Raw genomic sequence first — 23476 nt, forward strand, 5'->3', positions numbered from 1 at the left:
AACAGAAAAGTGTGGATCAGTAAAAATGTTCAGGCAATAGTACACTTGCACTATAGGACAACATACTGAAGTCCCATGACAAAAAATAACAAAAGGAAAATCTATTCTTTTGAATTGAAAAAATGGAATGTTGTATATTGAAATAATGAAATTCTGTCAATCTATAAAATAAGTTGGGCTTTGATTTGGTAAGGTAAAATATATTGTGGGAGGCACTTTGGCAACCGCTGAAATTTTCTGGCTGAAAATTGATATGATATGGTGTAAAGCAATACCATGTGACAAATTACTCAAAAATTGGGGCAGCCTTAGATACATTAGAATATAATGTTGGGTAATACGTTGTGGTTTTTATTGTTCCTTTTATTCTTCCTATTTCTTTGAAAAGGTCAAGGGGTCAGAAAAAAGGCTGTTGACTTTACATGTAGGTGAAAAAGGAAGAGTAAAAGTTCCCTTTAAAATGGAAAGCTGGCCTCAGTCCTCAGTTCAGAAGGAATATTCTTGAAAATAATTTAATTCTTAAAAATCTTTTCAGGTTGGATAGTTTTGGTGGTTTATCCTATTAAAAAAGATGTCAATGTGACTTCATGCTCATGTTATGGCTTAACGCCCATCATCATTTTTTTGGAGTCGGATCAGCCCCCACCTCCCGGATAGAGTTGGGCACTTCTACCTTATGCAAATACAGCTGCTGTGAGTGACGTACATGTACCGGTCAAGCTGATATTAATAGATGAATGAATTCATAAGTCTGTAATATCTTATCATTTATTTGTACAATATTTGCTTCTGGTCATTAATTAATTTATCTTTAACTTATGATAAATAAAACTCATTTGGGTTCTCGCCCGATTCAGTTTATGAGTTACTGCTGACATTACGCATATTACCAAACAAACTATTTCCTTATTTACTTATTTTTCAATGTCAATGATGTGATGTGATGTGATTATTTTTCTTCTCATCAAGTTTTATTAATTGAGCTGACTTTAGCAGGATTTTCCTGAACTTCTAATATTCTCAATCTTGTTTGCAGATATTTTTTGCTAGTGTGTGAACCAAGCTCCCACTACTTTTGGATACATGTAATAGTACAATATTAAACTGCATGGTATAACCAAAAGGGCTGCCTTTCCAATATGATACAATTCAACCAAGCCCATAGACCATATTTATTTGGGGATAAAGTGGACCTTTTGTGCATTTTTTCCCTTCCAAAAAGGTACATTTCAACATTTTTTTGGAAAAAAGTGAACTTTTTTAAAAATCTTTCCTTCAAAGAGGGGCTGATTTTCAACTTTTTTTACAGAAAAAAGTGGACTTTTGGCAGAATTGACATTTTTAGTGTGCGTGTCGCATCACTCTTGCTATGGCTCAGAGTTCAATCCATGAAGGAATTATGTCATGAGAATTTGGCATTTTATTCTTTAATCACTTTTTCTATTCCTTTACAGGTTTTCTGATATAATTCCGTGATTCAAAGCTTGATAGCCAACATGGATGGCCCATTCAACAGACCAAGTCAAATTGAACTGCAACCAATGATGGCCAACCATAGACATCAACCACATGAGAGGCTGACACAGAGTCTACCTCTGCCATCCGATAATACTGCACGGTCCCCAACCTTTAGTAGCTTTCCACTGAGTCCTTCCAACCTTAAGCAGTGCCCATGTGTAATAGATCCGGAGTGTCATACGGAGCTGAACAAACCTTGTAGCCGTGAGTGCATTCGACTGTGCATTTTTACTTTTCCGGACTTGGTGAGGTGGCGTATACCAACTGAGAGAGTTACAATTGAAAGGGATGAATCTGGCAAACTTGGCTTCAGATTTAAAGAAGTGAAGGTGAGTAGGCCTATGTATTCTAGGGCAATGACACTAGACCCAGGTATTTTGAGCAAGGGGGAAACTTGCCCCACCCATCCGTCCCCCTGGTTGGTACCCCTCTGAACGCTCAAGTATTTTGGTCTCCATGCATGGCAAACCAATATGCCTAGGGATGTGCAGCAATTTTTGGTGAGTTAAAACTGGGAGGTGTCATGACATTTTTGGCTCACAAAGTTACGGGCACCTTTTAATTAATATTATGCAATAAAATAGGAAAGAAATGGTGTAGAATGATTCAAATACAGACCCGTAACCAGCCCCCCAAATAATTGCCAAATGGCAAAAAGTTCCTTTTTTGAACCCGCAAAACCCCATTTTTCAAATTCGCCCCCAGTCCACTTTTTCAAAATCAGCCCCCCTCAAAATAAATCCTGGTTACGGGCCTGTTCAAATATGACAATATTTGATTTGCTCGCATCAACTATACATGATATCACCAAAATTTTAATAGTAGTGTGAATTCAAAGAGGGTGGGATATTTAGCAAGTATAACACCACAAGAAGGGATGAAACACCTTTTGTGTGCTACTTAACAATTTTACTTTAATTTAATTTGGGATATTATCTGTTCTAATCTCCATTATTTTCTTTTTTTTTTTTGCACAGAGTAAGGCAAATATTGAAGAGAAATACACATTGGTACACAGTGTGAGGGAAGGCAGCAAAGCAGTTGGCAAACTCATCTTTGGCGATTACATACTGTCTGTTAATGGTACACCATTGAAAAACAAGGTACAGAAGTCACTATGGACCACAATAGCCTCATTCCAATGGCATAGTCCAATAACCTCAATTACATAATCACAGTACAACATTTGATCTCAAGTTGCACAGTATGAGTTTTTGTACCCAAATTTTTAAAGGTCATTCAATGAATGTACAAATGTATTGGGGTTTAAGAACTGTGCCCCTGATAGATGAGCATGTTGTGGATCCTAGTGAGTATTTGAGAATAAGCAACTGCGATACTGTAAAAGTGGACATTTTCGCGGTACATTAATTTTTGCGCTTTTTGCGCTCAACACAGCTACTGTGAAAATAAAAATGTGTGAATATTTTATTTTATGGATAGGTCTATTTGCAAAACCTCAAAATTGCGAATTTAAATACAAGCAAAGTAGTTCAAAATCGGCAAAGAGCGAAAAATTATGCACACGAAAATGACCACTCTTACAGTAGAGGATAGGCAGGTCCAATATTTTGAGTAGTGGATGCCGGTGAATATGCCGGTGATAAATATTAACCTCTGTCATGAAAACCCACCTAATTCTAAAATGAATGAAACTTTTGCTGGTATAAATATCCCCCAAAGAAATCCCCTTTCCTCACCCTCCGGGGGGTTACTAAAGTTTGTTCCGTCAATAAAGTCCCAAATCATGGTCGCGTAAATTCACATAAGCGTGCGCTAGTCACGCATTACGCAACGCACAACTAGCGTAAGCATTGCGCCCAACAGCGTGCATGCCATTCTATATCAATACACAGTGTTATTAGTCTTATATTTTCCGCCTTATATAAGCCGAACAATTAAATTTGTTGATATCCAAGACACTAAATACTAATCGTGTTTCACCACCCGTCGCCTATACTCTCTGTGTTAAACCTCTGTACAAAGGTATAGGGACGGATGGTCAAACACGATTAGTATATAGTGTTGTAGATAACATCATGGTTATATATTTATGGAGGATCAAGCCTGCAGTAAGTGCTTTATTTTTTAGCAATGTCCCATCATCAGAGATGCAATACACCAATGTCTCCATTAATTTAACTTAATTCAATGTCTCCATTTAATCTGTTGATCTTATTCATCTTTATTTTTCCAGACCCTTGCGGAGATTGTGAAAGACTGCAAAGACAACACAATAACAATAATCAAGTACAGACCAATGGGTTTAATCCCAAGGGCAGTGAGTCCCTCCATGCAAAGATCAACTTCAGTCCCTAGCCCAGACACTTACAGACGAGCAACCAGTCTCGATAATCACGACGTTTATCAGCATGATTCATTGGGGAGCTGCGCATCGTCCAACAGCGAAAACGTGCAGTTGATACGGCAGGACAGCGACAAATCAAAATCGAGTTCTAGTTCTCATGGTTCACACATCACTCCTAGTAGCCCAGATGTTAATATCCGTATAAACTTTGTGTCGCCGGAAAACAAACCTAGGAGTAAACAGGCAGCTGCATTCACTAATATTCGGACTCTAAATGAAGAGCCAGACAGTGCTGCAAGCAATGAACGTGGCTCACAAATGAGTCGACATCAGCTAGCAGCAGTAGAAGGGGAAATATCGAACATTCTGGCATCAGACATGCCCTTTCTTCCACACTTAAAACTCATTATTGTGGGATCAGAGAGTGAACAAATTGCAAAGAGTTTATTGCCAAGAAATGTGTCATCGACATCAGCTAGTGAGGTGTGCACAAAATACAATACCCGCTTGGCGAAGAAAGAGGGAGCCTACGAGTGGTCACCTAGCCAAGGGTTTAAAACGATGCAGCCAATCGTGAAGGCTGTTACTAAAGCTGTGAGAAATTCTCATGGCATTAATTTGACTAACACCACATTCCCGTCAGATGCATCGGAGCAATGCAGACAGGTTCTGCAACACGTCTGCCAAGATGGCCTCGTGTCGGGAAGCGACTCCGAAGAAGTTGAACTGGAAATACTTGCATTAAAGGAAAATGCACTTGCCACGTATTGTGGACATGTTTTGTATACTGCTCACAGTGTGTATATCGTCCAGTTTGATACAGATGAATATTTTGAGCACAGGGAATCGGTGCTGACGTATATCCAAACAGAAGTATCAAAGATACGTACCTATGCATCGGACAAAGTCCAAATCATGCTGGTAGCCACAGCTTCAAAGCAGTTACCTTCTGCGGACATTAACTCAATTGGACAAACGCTTCAGGAGAACTTTAGCGGTGCCTTTGCAAATCAACTGCATCCCAACTCGGAGACCAATTTGCCCTGCTACGTGCTTCACCCTCACAACCAACTGAACGACCTCAGCCTCAAAGGTTTCAACCGACAAGAAAGCTGTGAAGATAATACGACTCCGAATACCACAGCAAATTTGGACAATAAGGCGGAAGTCAACTGTAATGGGTGTGAAAGGTCAAAGATCCACTTCAAAAGAGAAAACCTCCAAAATGGTCACATTGCTGGAGACCCGACGGCTGATTCTGAAAAAGCTTTTGATGTTGATTCGTTGAAATCGCAAATCGGCATCATGGCTTTTCAACAGAGGTTTGTGGCAAGGAAATATCCATATCGGTATCTGCTGTACCAAGAGAAGAAAGAAAAGGTACGCTGTTCTCATCCGGTGGGAGCGCTGAGATCGGATATCTTGCGTGAGTGTAAGGTGGAGGATGAGACTGAACAGAAAGCCATGCTGAAATACTTACATGACAGTGGTGATATCGTTTGTATGGGTAGGTAGTAATAATAAAAATCCCTTTAAAAGGGACAGTATTGATTCTATGTGAAGTATATAAGTAATGCTTTTGATTTATATTTTCTTTGATACTATTTTTATGGCAAGAGATGGTCTGAAATAATATTTGGGACATAAATATGATAATATGTGATATGATAAAGGGGAATGAGTTGCACGTCAGCAATTTTCAATTAGAAGTTTTTACATCATTTTCTGACAGGTTACGAACGCTGCATTGTGATGCAAACCCCATCACAATTGGACATCTGGTTACCAAGTTATGAGCAATTTATCAATGGCTGAAAACAACATAAAACAAAAGAATTTGAACATTGTATTTGCAAATATTTCAAAAACAATATAAGCGACACATGACTCATTCCCCTGGATCATGTCACATATAAATATATAATACAAGCCTTGGGGGAGGGGGGCTTTATTAAAATTTTAAAAATAGGCTAGGCCACTTGACCCAAACTTTATACAAAATCAAAATGAGCTCATATGATAAAAAGGTACAGATTGTCAGTCCAAAGTCCAAACTACAGATACCAGTTCTCATCAGTTTTGGTTTTTGGGCTATTCTAGTTGAAATCCATACTCCTGCTATGGAAGACATGACTTTAATCTTTGGGCTATTCCAGTTGAAATCCATACTCCTACTATGGAAGACATGACCTTAATCTTCTATGCAGGGAATGTGATTTTCAAATGGAGTTACTTGAATAGGTGATCGACTCCATTTGAAATTTAAACTCCCTGTGTGTGAGATTAAGGTCATTTTTTTTCCGGGGTGTATAATGGAATTCAACTGGAATAGCCCAATACCTTTGTTTGGCACATGAAACTTGATAGATTCAAGTTGTGAAGAAAATACCATAATTATCTGTGTAATGTCCCACCAACTTAGTTTGTTATGATTGAACATTTGTAAGCTTTCATAAATGTAACCAAAAGCATTCAAGCCAAAGTTTGACAACCAATTTTGGGTATATAGCTGTAGGGGTCGGTCACTAAGTCATGATTAAAGCTTACACACCACAGCAGGATCGAAGGGAAGTTATATAGACCTGCTTTCTCATAGTCGCATGTATTGGTGTCACATGTATGGTGAACTTTATGCAGTGAAATACCTTATCTGGTGTTACTAGCACCCAGAACACAAAAAATCTACAGCATCAACATTGATGAAAGAGAGTGTATTGTCATTTGGAAAACTGAACAGAAAAACACATTTTCCTTTGATCAATCTTAAATACAAACTTTAATACAGAAATTTTTTGTCTTGGCCTAACAAAGTTTTGAAAAGGGACTATAAAATGAGCTATATGTATGTTTGTCTGTGTGTCTGCATGATGTGTGTGCACAAAATGTTAACCCTTGGCCCCAAAAATGTTAACCCTTGGCCCCAAAAATGTTAACCCTTGCCTCTTTTGTTCGTGGATTTCAGTGGGACTTGCACTTGACTTAATAACCCTTGGGTACATTGACATGTGTGATGTCTTCATGTATGAGGTCAAAGGTCATCTGGTGTTATTTGAGGTCATTTTACAAAATGCTTCATTTTTATTCTTTTTTTTTTCCAATTTGTTTTTCTTTTCTTTTTTATATGCCATATGAAAGCCTCTTAAAGGGGTATTCATGGGCTTTGTTTCCCTCAATTCTTAAAATTCTTTTTTTAAAATCTTTTTTAACAAGCTGCAAAAGTTGATTCAAGCCCCAAGATCCAACATTGCGGAGACATATTTTATGCACTGTAATTTACTAATCTATTAGCATTAGATTTGTGATTACTTCATTGACATAACATAAAGGTTTGCTTCAAGTTGCTATTTATTTGAACTTAGAAAACTGTTCATAATTATGTAAATTCAACTTGACATGACAGTAATTCACCCTCTTGCTACCAAACTGTGGTTCTCCATGCAATAGTGAGTTTCTTTTTTGTGGGATATTGTGTGTGTATGAGAGGGGTTCACACAAACAACATACACACTGACACTTTGTAAGTAGAACCGTCAAGCTACTAATAGAAGGAGATTCCACAAAAAATCCTAATCCACTCGAGAGGGATAAGCCGATTACTCGATCTATTCAACACGAGTCATCACTTGAATGGATTTATTCAGTGCAGTCCTCAAACATGGCCTTTGATGTATATGATCGTTATGCGACCATATCGATCATCTATTTTAAAATTTAATTTAAACCGACCCCCCCAGGTGACCCGTAACAGAAATGGATGGTATTAGTGCCCTTTTGCATTGGTCACATGTTCTTCGATTGCATCATTGTGTTTCCCAGTTCAAGTTGATTATTACTAGGCAAAAACCTGATCGAATTCCCTCATTTCCTTCCAAAGTTACGGCAAATTTATGTATTGTTTCTGATCGTAATTAGTAATACTGGCAGATGTCTTCGGGAATTTTAAACCAGTGGAAATGATTTGGAAAGGTTTTCCGAGACTGGCAATGTTTTGATTTGATTTGATTTGTTTGGGTTTTAACAACCTTGGATAACCCAAGAAAGCCTCTATTGAAGCTTATTTCCATTGGGGTCCATTTGAACACCGGAACAGGTTGGGAACAGTCAGGGCTGGGTTAACACCCTACTCTTTTCAAAACTGGCTGCGAGATACATGTACAGGTATGGCTCTCTGCACACACGACCGACGGCTTAACGTCCCCTCCGAAGGATGGAGTACTTTCATGATTCATTTACCCAATGTTATTTCTACGATCCGCCAAGCTTGGCCATAAGAAATATTGGCGTTATAAAATTAACGGAGGTAAATTGATTTCCTTTGTTTATGGTCACGTCCACAATGCTTTGTGGGTAAAAATGACATCATTCTGCTTAGAAGTTGTGATACCGGTGGTTCATAACCAGCCAAGCTCAATAGATAAGAAGCTTAGCAAATCGATAGTGCATCATTCATACCTGATTACTCAGTATCGACTCATAACGATCATAGTCATAACGATCATAGTACAAAGGGAACTGGATTTGTGGATTCTCCTTCAATTAATAGAACCTTATATCGAGATAACCATGCAAGGGGTTAATTACATTGACACCTTTTCCTTCTATTCATATTTTTTTATCTTTTCAGATTATCTACCATACATGATGTCTGGAAATCTCATGCACCATCTCAATTTCATGGTGCTGTTCAGTAGAGACCATCTTGTCAATGCTACACAGAAGCTGCTCACTATACCAACCCGCTCCAAACAAGAGCCTGCATACCGTACCCACTGGGACGACCTTCAGAAGACCGCCTTAATAAGTCGGCCATTCCTACTCCATCTGCTCGGCTCCGACCATCGACTGCTGGAAATCTTCCTGGATATGATGAATCTGATATACTGTATGGATGACGGTTTATCGGATGTCAAAAACGGTACAGCGCCCCCGCAGTACTTGGTTCCATACTATCTTCTTAACCAACAGAATGTAGATGAGTCGGATATACTACGCGCAAGGCACCGTGTTGACCGGATCCTCTACCTGGACTTCCCCGGTTTCATTCCACACGGGATGTTTATGAGGATCCTGATTCAGTTGATCGGAGTGTCGGAGGAGACGAGAGGTACTTGGCAGATAGATTCACAGTTTGCAGGTTGGGTTACCTTTGCTAATCATGCCAATGATTACGACTGCAAACTGGAGATGGAATTTGATCCTTTGGCGGCTACAATCAAAATAAGCGCCGAGTAAGTTATTAATTGTCTCAATGCACAGTGTCTTCGACCCTATATCTTCATGGCAGGAATCGCCATGGTAGGTTAAATCCACAGCCACGATTAGCCATTTGGTTCAAACCTTTAAAGCTCTTTTAAACTAATAATTAGTCGAGGGACATAACTAAGGCTACTCACAATAGCCGGGTAATCGATCTTGGTTGTGCGTGATTAAGCTTGTATACCCCATTGAGGTCAATGGTCATCGACTTTTATACTGCCTACAGTGAGTGCAGCTGTACTACACGCTGCACGCTGTAGTCCATAACAGGACCAACGCAATATAAAATGGTCAAATTTTGAGTTCAAAGCGCACGGCCAATTTTCAAAGCGCATTCTAGCGACTATCATATCTGTTCAACACGTATTTCCAAGTTTATGAGACCAAATCTGGTTTCTTGAGAAAAAATCATGACGGAGATATTCATCATTTTCTAACCCGGTATCAGAAGATTTTCGTCTGATATCAAAATCGTGCATAGCAATTCACGTGTATCGATCCCGTGTATTCATTTTAGTGTCCCTTCTGCACCAAATAATTATTAGCCAGGCGGTGTCGGTGTGCAATGTGACCTGACCTAATCAATAACGCTGGTGTCGCTCTTTTTAAAGGATTTTCTTGTAGATAAAATACAGCCCGTATTTCAGAAACCCTACAGACTCTTTGGCATACTCTGGCAACACACAATATCGATCACATGTTATTATTATTACATATTTTATATTTGTTATGGTTTTTTTTCATTGTACTGTGGTGTGATCACAGTTAAATGAGAGAGAGAGTAAAAAACTCATTCGCATTGCCCAAAAATGTTTTTAAAAAGCTGAGAATCTGAGACAAAGGTTTTTATTCCCAACATGTTGACATTGAAGAAAAAACATTTCAACTCAGGACTAGTTGATACAATTGGTTGTTAGATTGCATCCAATTTAATAATCAAAATGTTGAAACAGATTCATTTGCATGTTTAACTCACGATGCTTTTTTTGTGTATTTTCTTGTGCAGATGCAACATGAGCTACTCTCCTCAGAACATACCCGCCTTGCTTCGTCGACGCATCATGAAAAGACTGAAACCAACCAACAATGAGGTGGTGTACAAATGCGGTCCCCCATGCCCTCGGCTCCCAGAATGCCACTCTGGCCAGGGTAAAAGGATACATGTATTGGACGTCAAAGATGGCAAAGGGCCATTGTGGTGTGGTCAGAAGCAGATGGACAGAGAGGAGTCGGTCAAGCAGTGGCTAGTTGAAGAAACAATGGTGAGATTTAAGTTCAGGGTGCAAAAATATCATATCAACTGCTTGAAGCTCAAAAAGGTTGACTTCATGTGCTACTTGTTGCATAAAAGAGTTACCAGCTAAGGTTATACAAAAGAAGTTAACACTTTTGTGCTCCAGGCAATGGATATATATCATTTACTCCACCTGGTACTTTGCGTGGCCAGGGAAAATGTTATCACTGCTAACATGGAGGTTTTGTATTCAAGCATTCTATATACCAGTAGAATCCCCCCTCCATCACCAAAGGCCACGATGGTCTACTTTTGTGAGCATAGTGAGCAGAAAAAATTGGGTTCTATGCGTTCTTGGTAAGAAAAAAACCCAAAAAATTTGGGGAAAGGTCTAAAAAGGTCCACTTCTTCCAAATCAGCCCACCCCCAAATAAATCCTGGCTTCACCCCTGAAAAATGTTATTGGCCACAAGGAATGCAAAATTAAAATTCAGCTATCATACAATATGCTCCCAAATAATACATTTTGTATATATGAAGCAGCTGTTTACCATACAAGTATCAAAATTGAGAACCAATGAATAAATTTTCTTAAAGCTTGGCATGAAATGTCACACTTAACCACAAAACAATATTCTCTCAATGCAGGATGCCTGCCTACCACCCAACGACTCGACAGAGGTGACTTACGTGAAGAAATCCAGCCATATCCGGCATCTGCCTCCCTCTTTGTACAAGTGGATATGCGATAATCTTAATGTTGGCTATGCAAGTGGACAGAACTGGGAAATGCTTGCAGGTAAAGTAGATATAGGCCCAAAGGGTGTGTGGGGGTGCATTTGTAATTAGCTGCAAACGAGGACCTACATATGGATACACACATCACAAATGAAGACACCTCCAACCGTGGACATCTTCGGTAACTCTCTCAGTTTGCTCGGTATGACCAGGAGATCGCAAATAACATACAGGTCCATGTTTAGGGGGTACAGGACAGGCCTCGGTTGGATAGTAAGTGGTCTGGTGTGTATGGGATAGGTCCACAGTGTGTCAATTGAAATTGGGTGTGTGCATCCTCGGTTAGATAGGATTATATCATAAACAGAATGAGGTCCTCGGTTGCAGGTAATTACAAGTAGGGGTGTACATGTATGTGTGCTGAAAATGAGGACACACACCTGAGATCTGTGTGACTGCGAACGCTACATACGTGGACAACACTAATACATGTAACACTACATGTAAACCTACATACATGCAGATTTTCCACTTACTACACACTCATGGCATTTCATAAAAATAAGTTCCAATAAATCTTGCGATAAGTCAAAAGGTACAGCTTACATAAAGTCAGTAAGTCTTAAATCGAGGGCATCCTAGATAAAAGTGGCTGTCACCCATAGGTGGTATAAACAGCTGTGGGTCTACAGACAGAGAAAATTGGCTGAAATTATCTATTATGCACTGCATAATTGACTACTGTCCATTCAAATAGCTTATAATTAGATTATGGTTTTTTTAAGGTATTTGAAAAAATAAAAAATAGTGGTCAAAAATCATCAATCATCATGGAAATAAAAATGTATTCAGGACACTAAAATCAATACATGGAGGAGGGTGTATGATCTAAGGAGATGGTTTTGTAGTTTCACCAAGAGGTCAAGTTACACTGTGTATTGCATTTTGTCTGTTTCAGGTGTTTTGGGGTACACAATGGCTGACATTCTGATATGGAGAGAACGCCGCCACCGAGCCACAGATCCCTGCGACTCGATGCTGCAAGATTGGGGACGATACGGCACTGCCACTTTGGGAAGATTGATGGAGTGTTTGGATGAGATGGAACGAAAAGATCTGCTTTTAGATATGCAAGAACAATGGCATATTGTTGAGCAGGATGTCAGAGAAGATCAATTAAAAAATCTGAATCCGCATCAATTAAAGTGCAACTGAAGAAATCCAAATCCTCATCAAACTAGAGGCAAGGTGCAGAGAACTGAAAAGTAGCGTTACAAGCTAGCAAGGTGCTTATATAGGATTCTACATAACTGGAAAATATGTCATTGTGGCCCCTGAACATGTTTAAAACAAAATTGCCGAAAGGTTACATAGAAGATTTACTTTAAACATGTTCAGGGGCCAATGACACATAGGAGGTTTTTCCCGCCTAACAACGATGATGCCAATTTCTTTTTACTCACAATCCTCATTGCTTCCATTTTCATGTGTGTGACATTTAGTCAAGTTGGCTATCCCTTTTAATAGAAAGACTTCCAAGTGTCTTACCAATGTTTGTGATAATTTGATAGACTTTGGACAACTAGATTCAGCTATAGACAAATCTGATTCCATGCATTCCTACACCTCAATGGCAGCCATTGAAGTGGGCCATCCCACCTGAAATGATGTAGGCTATGGGGGAATTTTAAACTATGTTCCGTCACCTGTGTGACAAAAGGATGCTAGTTTACAATGCAATACAATATTGATTTTGAAGCAGCGCTTTTCCACCCAATTGGGCAGTTACAACACCAGTGTGGTGCGGATGGCCCCCAGTAATGGTGGAATGAATTCTGACCATCACTTGGCTCATCGGATTAGTGTATATTTGATGTGGTATATCAAAAGGAGACACTTTTGGGCAGGATCATAAATGGAGCAATAGCAAAAAAATCTGCCTGGGTGATTTTTTCACAATTTGGATTTGTTGCAAATTTGTGATGTTAATAATGTTTAGAATATTGTCTGATAGTTTCAGACAGGAATATAACTGGCATCTTGTATTTTTTTCAGACATTTTTCAAGATGTCAATCAGGATGTCAATTCATTGTCAATAATATATTTAAAGGCTGATATCTCAATTTCCAATTTTGTAATACCATAACCTATGAACTTAATGTCTTCACTTAGGATGATTTCTGATCAACCTTGGGGAAAACGGCGGGGTGGAGCAAAATATCTCTATGTTTAAGATATGTAAAACACCCAAAATTGATAACCTGCCCAAAAGTGTCTGTTTTTGATATGATGCGTCACATATATGTCCAATGTTGTTGTGTCATTGCAATATTGTTGTTAGTGACTGTTCAGTGATATTGCTGGAGAAGCATTTTTCTGTTTCAGTTTGTTAACTTATATATTTTTTAACATAAAATTTAATTACCGTAACCACTCGGGTATAAGCCCACCCCCTAGTTGGGCAATTTCACTTCAAAAATGGGGGCGGGCTTATAACTGGGGAGGGGCTAGTAGTTAAATTTAAAAATAAGAAAAATCTTCCCCATTTGTATAATGCCCAATGTATCAGTAATTTCTATCATCTTTGTCAATTTTTTTACAATTTTAAGTACGGAATGTTAAGTTTTAACTGATATTTTTTACATATTTGTTCTTAAATGTGAAAGAAAAGCATTGATATGATTTAAAAACTTAGCCAAAACGACTACTGGGCTTATACCCGAGTGCACCCTTGTTCCCCGAATGGTTTGAAAAATAGGGGGTGGGCTTATAGCCGAAGGTGGGCTTATACCCGAGTGGTTACGGTAATTGCTTTTAAAATAGCTTAAAATGTGTGCATTTATACCTTTATTTTCATAATGTCCCTTCCTGAGCTTATCGTATATCAGCGCATCAATGTTGATCTGCTGAACATAGCAGAACTCGTAGCTTCACGCATGAACATGCATATAAATAAGATGTATCACATAGTAATACACACATAGTAATACACTCATCGTTTATATGCCTGTTAAGTTTGATTGAGTGTATTTACAAATATCATATTTAATATGGGATTTATTCGAAACTCTTCAATTTGACAGTAATTAAATCACTTCATAGAATTTCACAGGATATTCACAATCAGAAATTCAAGGAAAACCAGGCCATCACTGTGAGCAATTTCACATTAATGGCTTTTAGAAATTTTTTGAACAGACAGGTTGGTTGAAAATACTGTCATCGTACCTTGATTATGGGGACATATTGCCATGAACTATGTATTAGGCCAAGTAAATAAAAAAACATGTTTCTCGTCCCCTCCCGCTTCCTTTTTTGAAGATTTTGCATTTTACTTTTTATTTTGCAATCTTTCTGTCATAACTTTTTGTAAAGATACTAGAGAAGTTGCAACTTCTTCTTATAAGCCTTTACGATAGCATTAGAAGCATTTGTGAAGTGTTTTGTGATGACCAGAGGGGTTGACATCTCAAAACAACAAAATAAAAAGAGCCTATTCATGTTTTTCAGCTTCTAATCTTTACATTATAAAAAGGATAAAAAGCGTCTAAATAGGGCAATTTAGGGCATTTTTTCAATAAAAAATCAAAAATCAAAAGCCCCTCTTCCTCCTATTTTTCCAAAACCTGGACGAGAAACATGTTTTATTTTTTACTTTGCCTTATACATTCCACAACTGTTTGGAGTAACTTTTATTTTTGTGCAAGTATTATTATAAGTTGACAAGCTCACTGACTCCACACTATGCAGTTAGGAAGAGATCAATATACTTAATTCTGTTACCTATTTTGGACAATGGTCGAGGTCCAATGATCTTTATCCTTTTCCCAACACTCCAATGTATTATGGAATCAATTATAATACATAACTTTTAATTTTGAAAAGGGATACAAAAAAAAAAGAAAAACTCTTATTCTGTTTAACAGTAAGTGTGCTGTCTGTAATGATCCAAGCATTTTATCAGCTGTAATTATGGTAATATCAATAATATAATATGTATATTATGAATCTTTTAAGATACACAGAGATGCATGTTATATATCATTATCCTAATCTTTAAGATTCACAGGTAGCATATGTACCAGGGCATTGCATTTTCAAGGGGGGCATTTATTAGAAGTGAGTTTTTTTAATGAAAAAACTCGCAAAATATAAGCGTTTTGAATTAAACATTGCCCATACAGAGGCCACACATTATCGGAAAATACTACAAAATTAGATCTTTAAGTGCATTTTTATGCAAGAATATGATTTATTTTAGTTAAATATATGAACATTCTACTAAACATCTCAAAAAATCTTTGTAAGTGAAAAAAAATTCTGTAATGTGCAAAATAAGCCGTCAAAAACGTAATGTGCACGCTACAGGAAACAAACTTGTTGGGTTTTTTTGGCCTAAGGGACGTTGTACAGTAAGAATAAGCAGTATTATGTTGCATACTTCCAGCATGCAACTCGTTTAGCGATGGATTTACCTAGTGTAGCAAAATGCTCTAGTGATGTGACACCTCGTGTATATTTTCATGGGTACGATTAAACCTGAGTTCACTGGAGGGGCATGAACACTGCCCTTGTTATATTGATTTTCCAAATTAAATGCTAATACGTATTTCAATGATCCAAAGGTCCATGGAAATTAATGAGGTATCACTGGAGTTGGAATATATAATGTTAATAAGATCATAAGAACATCACGTAAATAATGTTTTCCAGGTAAAAATTGATATGCAAATGTTTCAAAGTAAATCCAACGCTGAACTCTTGGTAGATAAAAAACAAACTGTTCTTTGGTTTGCCTCAAGTTTTGCAGTGTACTTTGCTGGTCGCAGTATATGAGTCGCATGAGTAATATCAATTGCACAGAGTGTGCACGGAAGGGGTACAGGGTGGTTTGTTAGTACGCTTGCAAAACAATTGCGAAAAAGCAATGATATGTCACTATATACTTGAGGTGAACCAAAGAATAAACAGATGGTGCTTTGTAAAGCTTTTTTTTTTATGTGATAAAATTTTATGTACCTATAGCTCTGTAGTGTTGCAAATGTACATATACTGCTAACACTGCCATTTGCATGATTGTATACTTTAATTTTTCTAATTCAGCTGTAGATGCATTTAAAGAACTGTGTTCTCGCATGAATTTTTAGCCAATTTTCAATTGTGAATTAATGGTTGGTTTATTAAATGCATGGATTATTTAAAGTAGTACTTTAAGATACTTGAAGTGCACAATCATGTGCAATCATGCAATGATGTTACACTTACCAAGTAAGAAGAAGAACAGAAGATTTATTACGACTTCTGTAAAAATGGTAATGTAATTTTCATGTGAAAGAGTGGAGTACTAAACTCTGGCTGTCTCAAGCCATCCTGGTGCTACTTGGATATGTGCGCCCTTGGCCCTGTCTGAGGCAGCCGGTCGTGGATAAAGTTGACGGACTGTGATATCCACCATTAAGAGCATGTAGAATATGTATGTATGTACTGTATTTGTAGTGTAGCCTTATATGTGGAAAATTTCTGAACTGACTTCTTGAAATGCTAACAGACATATAAAACAGCTATTGACTATTGGATGACTTCTGCCCAAAATGGCCAATGGAAAACTATGTTTTAAAGTGACATCCAGAGATTTCAAAAATCAGTGTGCCATGAATCAACTACTGTATATCAATTTGACTATAATTTCCTAATTTGTTTATAAAACAACTCCAGTACATTGTGTTAAAAGACTACATGTACATTACCCTAGAATCCGAAGTTTACCGTTTTTTTAAATCCATTTTCCCTGTTGTAATCCGTTGTAAAATTTGTATATCAGTGTTTCATGAATACATGTAAAGCTTAAAATGCATAAACAATGATAGTGTCACAATAAAGTGCTCAATATCGGGATCAATATGCTCTGATTGGAATATTCTCATGATAATAGACCAACCGTTACAATGTTTGGAGGTTCATACCTTGGTAATATACCTTTATTTCGGTATTATTAAACAGTATTTTTATCATAAACATTGACACACACAACTCATGATTGCTTTTAACATTTATTTCTCTTATATTTTAACAATTTTTGTCACATCATACTTGTCATTTTCCGTGTTGTACCTCTGATTCCGTGTTTTTTTTCCTTTAAACAGAAAATTTCGGACTCTAACATTACCCATAATGCATTGTAATATATCCTATTTTGGACTGAAACTGGCACAATGTTCCTGATTATGCGTAGTGAGACTATATGATGTAGTTTCAATCCTTGTTCTATCCCATCAGTGCTGTCTGCAGTGATTTGATTTGCATATATTTTGTACCAGTGTAACCCTAAGTGAAAAAAATACACATTGTAATATTTTTACAAGGGAAAATATTGTAACAAAGCTTGAAGGGTGTCCTGAGTGGCGACATGAGGGAAAGCCTAATGCTGGTTTCATACATTCCTGCAGCTCTGACGACCATTTTGCTTCAGCAGCAAGCTGCAAGCCGATATATCGATCACTCCACCACATCAAAGTGGCAGATCGTTAGGAGTTGAATTCAAGTCAACTCAGGAGCAGCGCTGCTCTGAGTATGAGAACAGGAAAAAGTTTTTGGCAGTGCTGAGCGGCAACATCGGCTTTCATAATTGTGCCACTCCGCTTGCATAAAAGTACAAGTGCCATGATGATGGGTCAAGCCACTCCGCAGCAAGCGGCAGAACATATGAAACCAGCATAACAATTATTCCTGAAACCTAGGTCTTGTGTGTGAATTAAATGTCACCAACTAACATTCTTTGCTTTTAGTTGATTTCATGCTAGGAACCCACACTGTTGTGAAGATTTCTTGCTAAGAGTTCTGCACTGCTATGTTTTTCTTTTGGCCTCTCCTGTGGAAAGGCTTTAGTAGATTATCACATGTTGAAAGTAGGGTTTAGTTGGTGACATTAAATTCATACACAAAAAACTAGGTTTCAATAATAGGAATACATTTTAGGCCTTCCATCACATTCTTTTAGATTTCTAAGTAACCACAGGTTTTGTTACAGGCTATTCCATTTGAAATTCACACTACCCCTGTGGAAGATTTTGGAAATATCTGCCACAGAGAGGGTACAAATTTCAAATAGAATTAGCACATTAGGCAGCTCCATTTGAAACTCACCCTCCCTCTGTGAAAGATTCAGGTTGAAGCTTTCTCAGAGGGTGTATGAAATTGAAATGGAGCTGAAATGTGCTAATTCCATTTAAAATTCATACCCCCCTGTGGAACATATTTCCAAAATCTTCCACAGGGGTAGTGTGGATTTCAAATGGAATAGCCCAATATAAATTTGTTAAACAGCTATGAAAGCTAAGCAATTGAGCAACTATTGAATTCTTTACAATAAACACAAAGTAGGAAAGAGAGAAGCTAGTTTTGCTTCTGATTTTAGCTCCTATTAAAACTAGCTACCTATTGTCAAGGATTAAAGTCTCAGGTATTGTAAATGTGAGATGTTTGAAAACTGAAATATTAAAGCCATATAATGGACAATTTTTTAATTAATTTGGTAAATATTTCAAACCTTAATTTTTGGTGTGTTTGAAATGTTTACATATGCCCCCATATCGGTCCCATTTAATGTGTTTGTAGGACAACGGAGCAATTTTGAACTACTAAGTAATATTGTGTGAGCCCTAGGGTTGGGAGGTACTAACCACTTGGGGGTGGTGGTAAAGCAGCACTGCTGCTACCATAGGTAGTTGACATCATGGGCTACACATATATTTGACATGATTTTTTAACCAAGTGCTGGGGCTTCATCACCCAAAGCCCCCTAGACACGCCACTGTGTATGATACATGTAGCAAATGAATTGGAGTAGCTTTTGGCGGGAAAATGTCATTGAACTTTTCACAGGGTCAAATTTCAAACTTGCTCAAATTATGTTAAAATCATACCAATGTATTACTCTAGTTCAGAAAATGTATAGTTTGACCTATCTAGGATGTACTGTTTTGACATAACAGTTCAAATAAAGATAGGATTGCACAATCTTTGATGTTTCGTTAACTATGTAATGCATCAAAATAGGTCACGGTCAATAGGCCTCAATGGTACTTGACCTATTTTGACTTTATATAAAAACGAACATCTTGACCTCTTTTGTCAAAATCGGAGCACTTTGCTATTTTTATAGGCCAAAAATGTGACCTTTGTCCTTTTCATTATAACTCAAGAATGGTAAACCTTAGATAAGTCAAACCATACATTTTTTGAATCCTTATGACTAGAGGAATACAACAGTATGGTTTTCAATAATCTGTGTACTGTATGCCACATGATGTCGTCAATTATCTTTTGTAGCAATGCGACTTTGCCCCCCCTTGATATCTAACCACCCATTTGAGGGGGTTGAGCTCGTACACTGTAATGCCAATTTATAGAGCTCTGCAGTTGGATGTTTCTGCAAAATATGAAATGCTCTGAGCATGTTTTCCATAGATTAATTGAGTAGGACAAAATTCACTGATCAAATGTCTTTTGTTTAAAGCAAATTGGGCATACAGTTTTCATAATCATAAACATCAATGCAGTTAATGAGCTAAAATGACTGAAAATGCTCATTAATATGTAATTTTTGTCAATATTTTGCTAAAAATCCAGCTTCCTGGGTTATTACTAAGACAGGTCTTTGATCATCAAGTTGGGACTTCAAGCTTGCCAAATTTCCTCCTCCCCTGCAAGACAATTTTTTGTGTGCATCCTACCCTACTGCAGCAATTCAAGCACTTCCACTAATTTTGCAACTAATGTACGAAGTGGTGTAACTGCGTTAAATGGGTAATTGGTGCAGCCCAGTGACAGGAATGTTTCTTGTTTATGAAAATGTTTTACGGAAAAGGATTGGGAGTTGCATTGACCACTGGTGCCATTATCCTCTCTCTCTTATCCCCTTCTTCTCTCTTTCCCCCCTCTGTTTTTCTTTCATCTACTCCCTCCCCATCTGTGTCTTTCCATTTCTATATACCTCTCTCTGACTCTCTATGTCTTGGTCATGTGTCCCTCCCTCCCTCAATCTTCAAACCTGTTCAAAGAATAACGATAATTATGAGATCAGCAAGTTCAGAAATACTTGCTTTTATATTTTCGATACTTGACATATCAGTGCTGTGTATTACATATCAAACATTATGCATGATGTACATATAATTTGTACCAAGCTCATTTTGTATACCAACATATCTGAAATATACATGTATTACCAATATATTTTTCTTGTTCTCTAGCCTGCATTATTTTGTTTTATCTAAGATGACATCCACATATTGTCATCATGGCTGTGATATTTGTCATAATGTAGGCTAATAAGGGTATGTATGCAATGAACAGATCCATTGCTAAATGATGGGGTTTATTGGGGACGGAAGAAATGTCCTTCAAGTTTTGTTCACTGTTGGGCTGGACCAGAAGTACATGAAGTAGAATTCAGACACCCTACATCATACTGTCACTGAAGGATAAGTGAATTAGTGTTATAGACCAGATACATGTGGAAGTCCTCTTTTAGTCTATGCACTAGTGCACTTGCCTTTTCACCACAAAATCGTGGGTTTGAGGCTCAGCAGGACTGAGTGACTCAGAGATATGGCAAGATACATCGCTGAATTTACACCCGATGGCTGGATGGTTTGTGACAAATTGGTGGTCCCTGGAGTTTCTTAATTAACCAATTTATCAAATTTTATTGGCCTAAAGAATATACCAAGTCAAAGAAGTATGACATTAAAAATATAAAACTACTGAATGACTATTGACACACTTTGAGTGACCCAAAAGCAGCAAACTTGGACAACTTGGTACAGAAATGTTTGAAAGACACATGGTGAAAAGTTTATTTCAAACACACATTGACTACAAAAATGAACAGATTTATACAAAAATGTATATTAAACGGATTTATACAAAAATGTTTAACAGGTTTATACAAACAAATTTTTTAGTTCCATGAACCATGATATGCTATTATATTTTACAAAGTGACCTCATATACTGGCTAGGCACGATTTCTAAGCTTGGCAGTGTTTGAATAAGCAGATTGTCCAGTGTACAACCCAGTTGTACTAAGGGCATTTATTCCAGATGCATTCACACCCCTGTCCATAGCACAGCATTTACTGACATTATGCATTGCCTTTTGCCCAAAACTGCTTTACAGTTAAAATGAGAGATTTTTTCTAATTGCCCCATTAAACGACCAACAAGGTCAGTTTGATCATAATATCTCCTGTCTATTTCATACGGCATTTGCAATGAATCTGCACTAAATGTACAAATTGCTATCCCCAGAGTCAACTGCTAGCATATATAAACACATCAAAAGAAATAAGTCCCCCTCTGAACATGTCGTCATAACATTGTATGGTTTCGTTTTGTACCAATAAAACTAACTTTGAAATAATTATATGACTGTTTACTATAAGTGCTGTGTGAAAATGAGAGATTTCCATGACTTCAGGGCTGAATGAGCCTAAATTGAAGGCAAAAACTGCCCTTTTCAAAAGTCACAAAGTAGGCCTATGCTTGTCACAAAAGTTGATTCATGTCCTGTTACTAATGGAAAACCCCATTTACTTGAGTGCAGTTTACAATCCTCACCAAGTGAACATTTACTGTAATGTGTATCGATTCTTGATCATTCAGCCATGCAAATCCCCTTGGTGCAGAGATCTGCACAGTGAGTTGTAAGATGGCCAGTTCCATTCCTTGTCCCATTACGCCTTGCAGTTAACAAGCATAGGCCTACTTTGTGACTTTTGGAAAGGGCAGTTTTTGCCTTCAATTTGGGTTCATTCAGCCATGAAGTCATGGACATTTCATTTTCTCAAAACACTTAGTAAACAATCATATAATTATTTCTAACTAAGTTTTATTGGTACAAAGTTTTACTTTACGATGTTATGACAAAATTTTCAGAGGGGGACTTATTTCTTTTGATGTGTTTAAGTAAACTATGGTTTTCTAAATTAGACAGCATCAAGACTTCAGAACTTAAAGGGTTGATTAAGTCACATTGAGTGCATTTCAAGATAAATGACAAAGGTTGTTATGTCCATGTGGTTTTGTCTCTGTAGCTTCAATACTCTAACAACATTATTTCACTATGAAATTTGCAGAGTGTAGATAGCACCCTAGTAGCAGAAACGGTCACAAACTCATTTTTCATGATTTTGTGACTTTACCCCCTGTTAGTTCTGAGGTCTTCATTTATGGATTTTTCATGATTTTGTGACTTTACCTCCTGTTAGTTCTGAGGCCTTCATTTATGGATAAACTTTTCTTACATCTTCATTTTGATGTCACATTTTGTTTTTATCAGATTTACTTTTAGGACTGCCATTTATATGCTTGAATATGAACACACCTATGCTGCTTGTTCCAAAAATGAAACAAATCAGAGTTTTGATGACTTTTAGGGTGTTCTGGTTTGACATGTTACTGATAAGCCTTTAATTAGGCCAAAAAAAAAAAAGTTTGTCTCAAAGCTTGCGCGGGCGTTTGTTAAATCCCACGATTTGACAAAAAACAAATGCGGAAATTTTTTTTATTTCAAAAATTCTCAAAATACCATGAAAAAAAGTTGGGGGAAAAAAAATCGCATTTCGCATTTGTTTTTAAATTTCTCGTAAGCGTTGAGACAAACCTTTTTTTTTTTTTTTGGCCTTATCTAGAAATTCCAAATTCTTTCATATTCAGCCTGAATGTGCTGATTCCAAGAAAATCCTATATGAATGGCACAGCTGGTTTTGATGGTTATTTTCCTTCCTGGAATCAAGTTGTGCTATTATAGGTTTCTAACCGGAATTTACATTTTCCACTTTTAATCCATTCTTGGTTAAACATAATTTAATCAAAACTATTCTCTTTCAATCTACTAGAAATTACACTTTGGTTATGTTAAAATGGTGTACTTTTAATGAAATCCCGTAACCGAATTAGGCAAGTTGCAGACATGAAACAATGTCTGTTGCCCACTGGTCCCATGTCAGTATTATCATTTATCTAATACTATTGTTAAATTGGTAGGAAAGAGTTTATTGTGCCACCCTCATTTGATATCAGGCATAATATCTTGCTGAACTGAACAGGCAAAAAAACCCAAATAGTTTTCTGCAAGCACAACGTCCTAACAAAATATAGTTGATCATTTGTAGTTTTGTTTTCTGATTGCAGTTTTCCCTATAAACCTATACAAACAAATATGGCAGCATACACTTAATATACAAAACCCTTCAACTGTAAAAAGCTCCATGACTATAAAATACTTCGAACTTCTTCAAGTCAGTTGTCAGATTTGGATGAAAGAATCAGTTTTCAAATTACATTCAGAGATTTTGCACAAAGACGCCTTTTTCAGCAATTTTCCTTTGTACTCTGTAATTATTATGTATCTCATTGT

General features: G+C 37.3%; 1 protein-coding gene across 1 annotated transcript in view; it reads left to right on the plus strand.

The window, feature by feature from the left end:
- Positions 1-20289, plus strand: part of LOC140148243 (uncharacterized) — a 31326-nt gene extending 11037 nt beyond the window's left edge. Inside the window, exons 2-8 of the mRNA XM_072170116.1 lie at positions 1455-1847; positions 2496-2621; positions 3716-5333; positions 8451-9054; positions 10089-10344; positions 10965-11115; positions 12013-20289. Coding sequence (XP_072026217.1) covers positions 1497-1847; positions 2496-2621; positions 3716-5333; positions 8451-9054; positions 10089-10344; positions 10965-11115; positions 12013-12269 — 3363 coding nt within the window. The 5' untranslated portion in view covers positions 1455-1496 and the 3' untranslated portion in view covers positions 12270-20289. The remainder of the gene's footprint in view (positions 1-1454; positions 1848-2495; positions 2622-3715; positions 5334-8450; positions 9055-10088; positions 10345-10964; positions 11116-12012) is intronic.
- Positions 20290-23476: the final 3187 nt, after the last annotated feature.

This window comes from Amphiura filiformis, chromosome 3 (assembly GCF_039555335.1).
Source record: "Amphiura filiformis chromosome 3, Afil_fr2py, whole genome shotgun sequence".
In the NCBI taxonomy this organism is placed as follows: Eukaryota; Metazoa; Echinodermata; class Ophiuroidea; order Amphilepidida; family Amphiuridae; genus Amphiura; species Amphiura filiformis.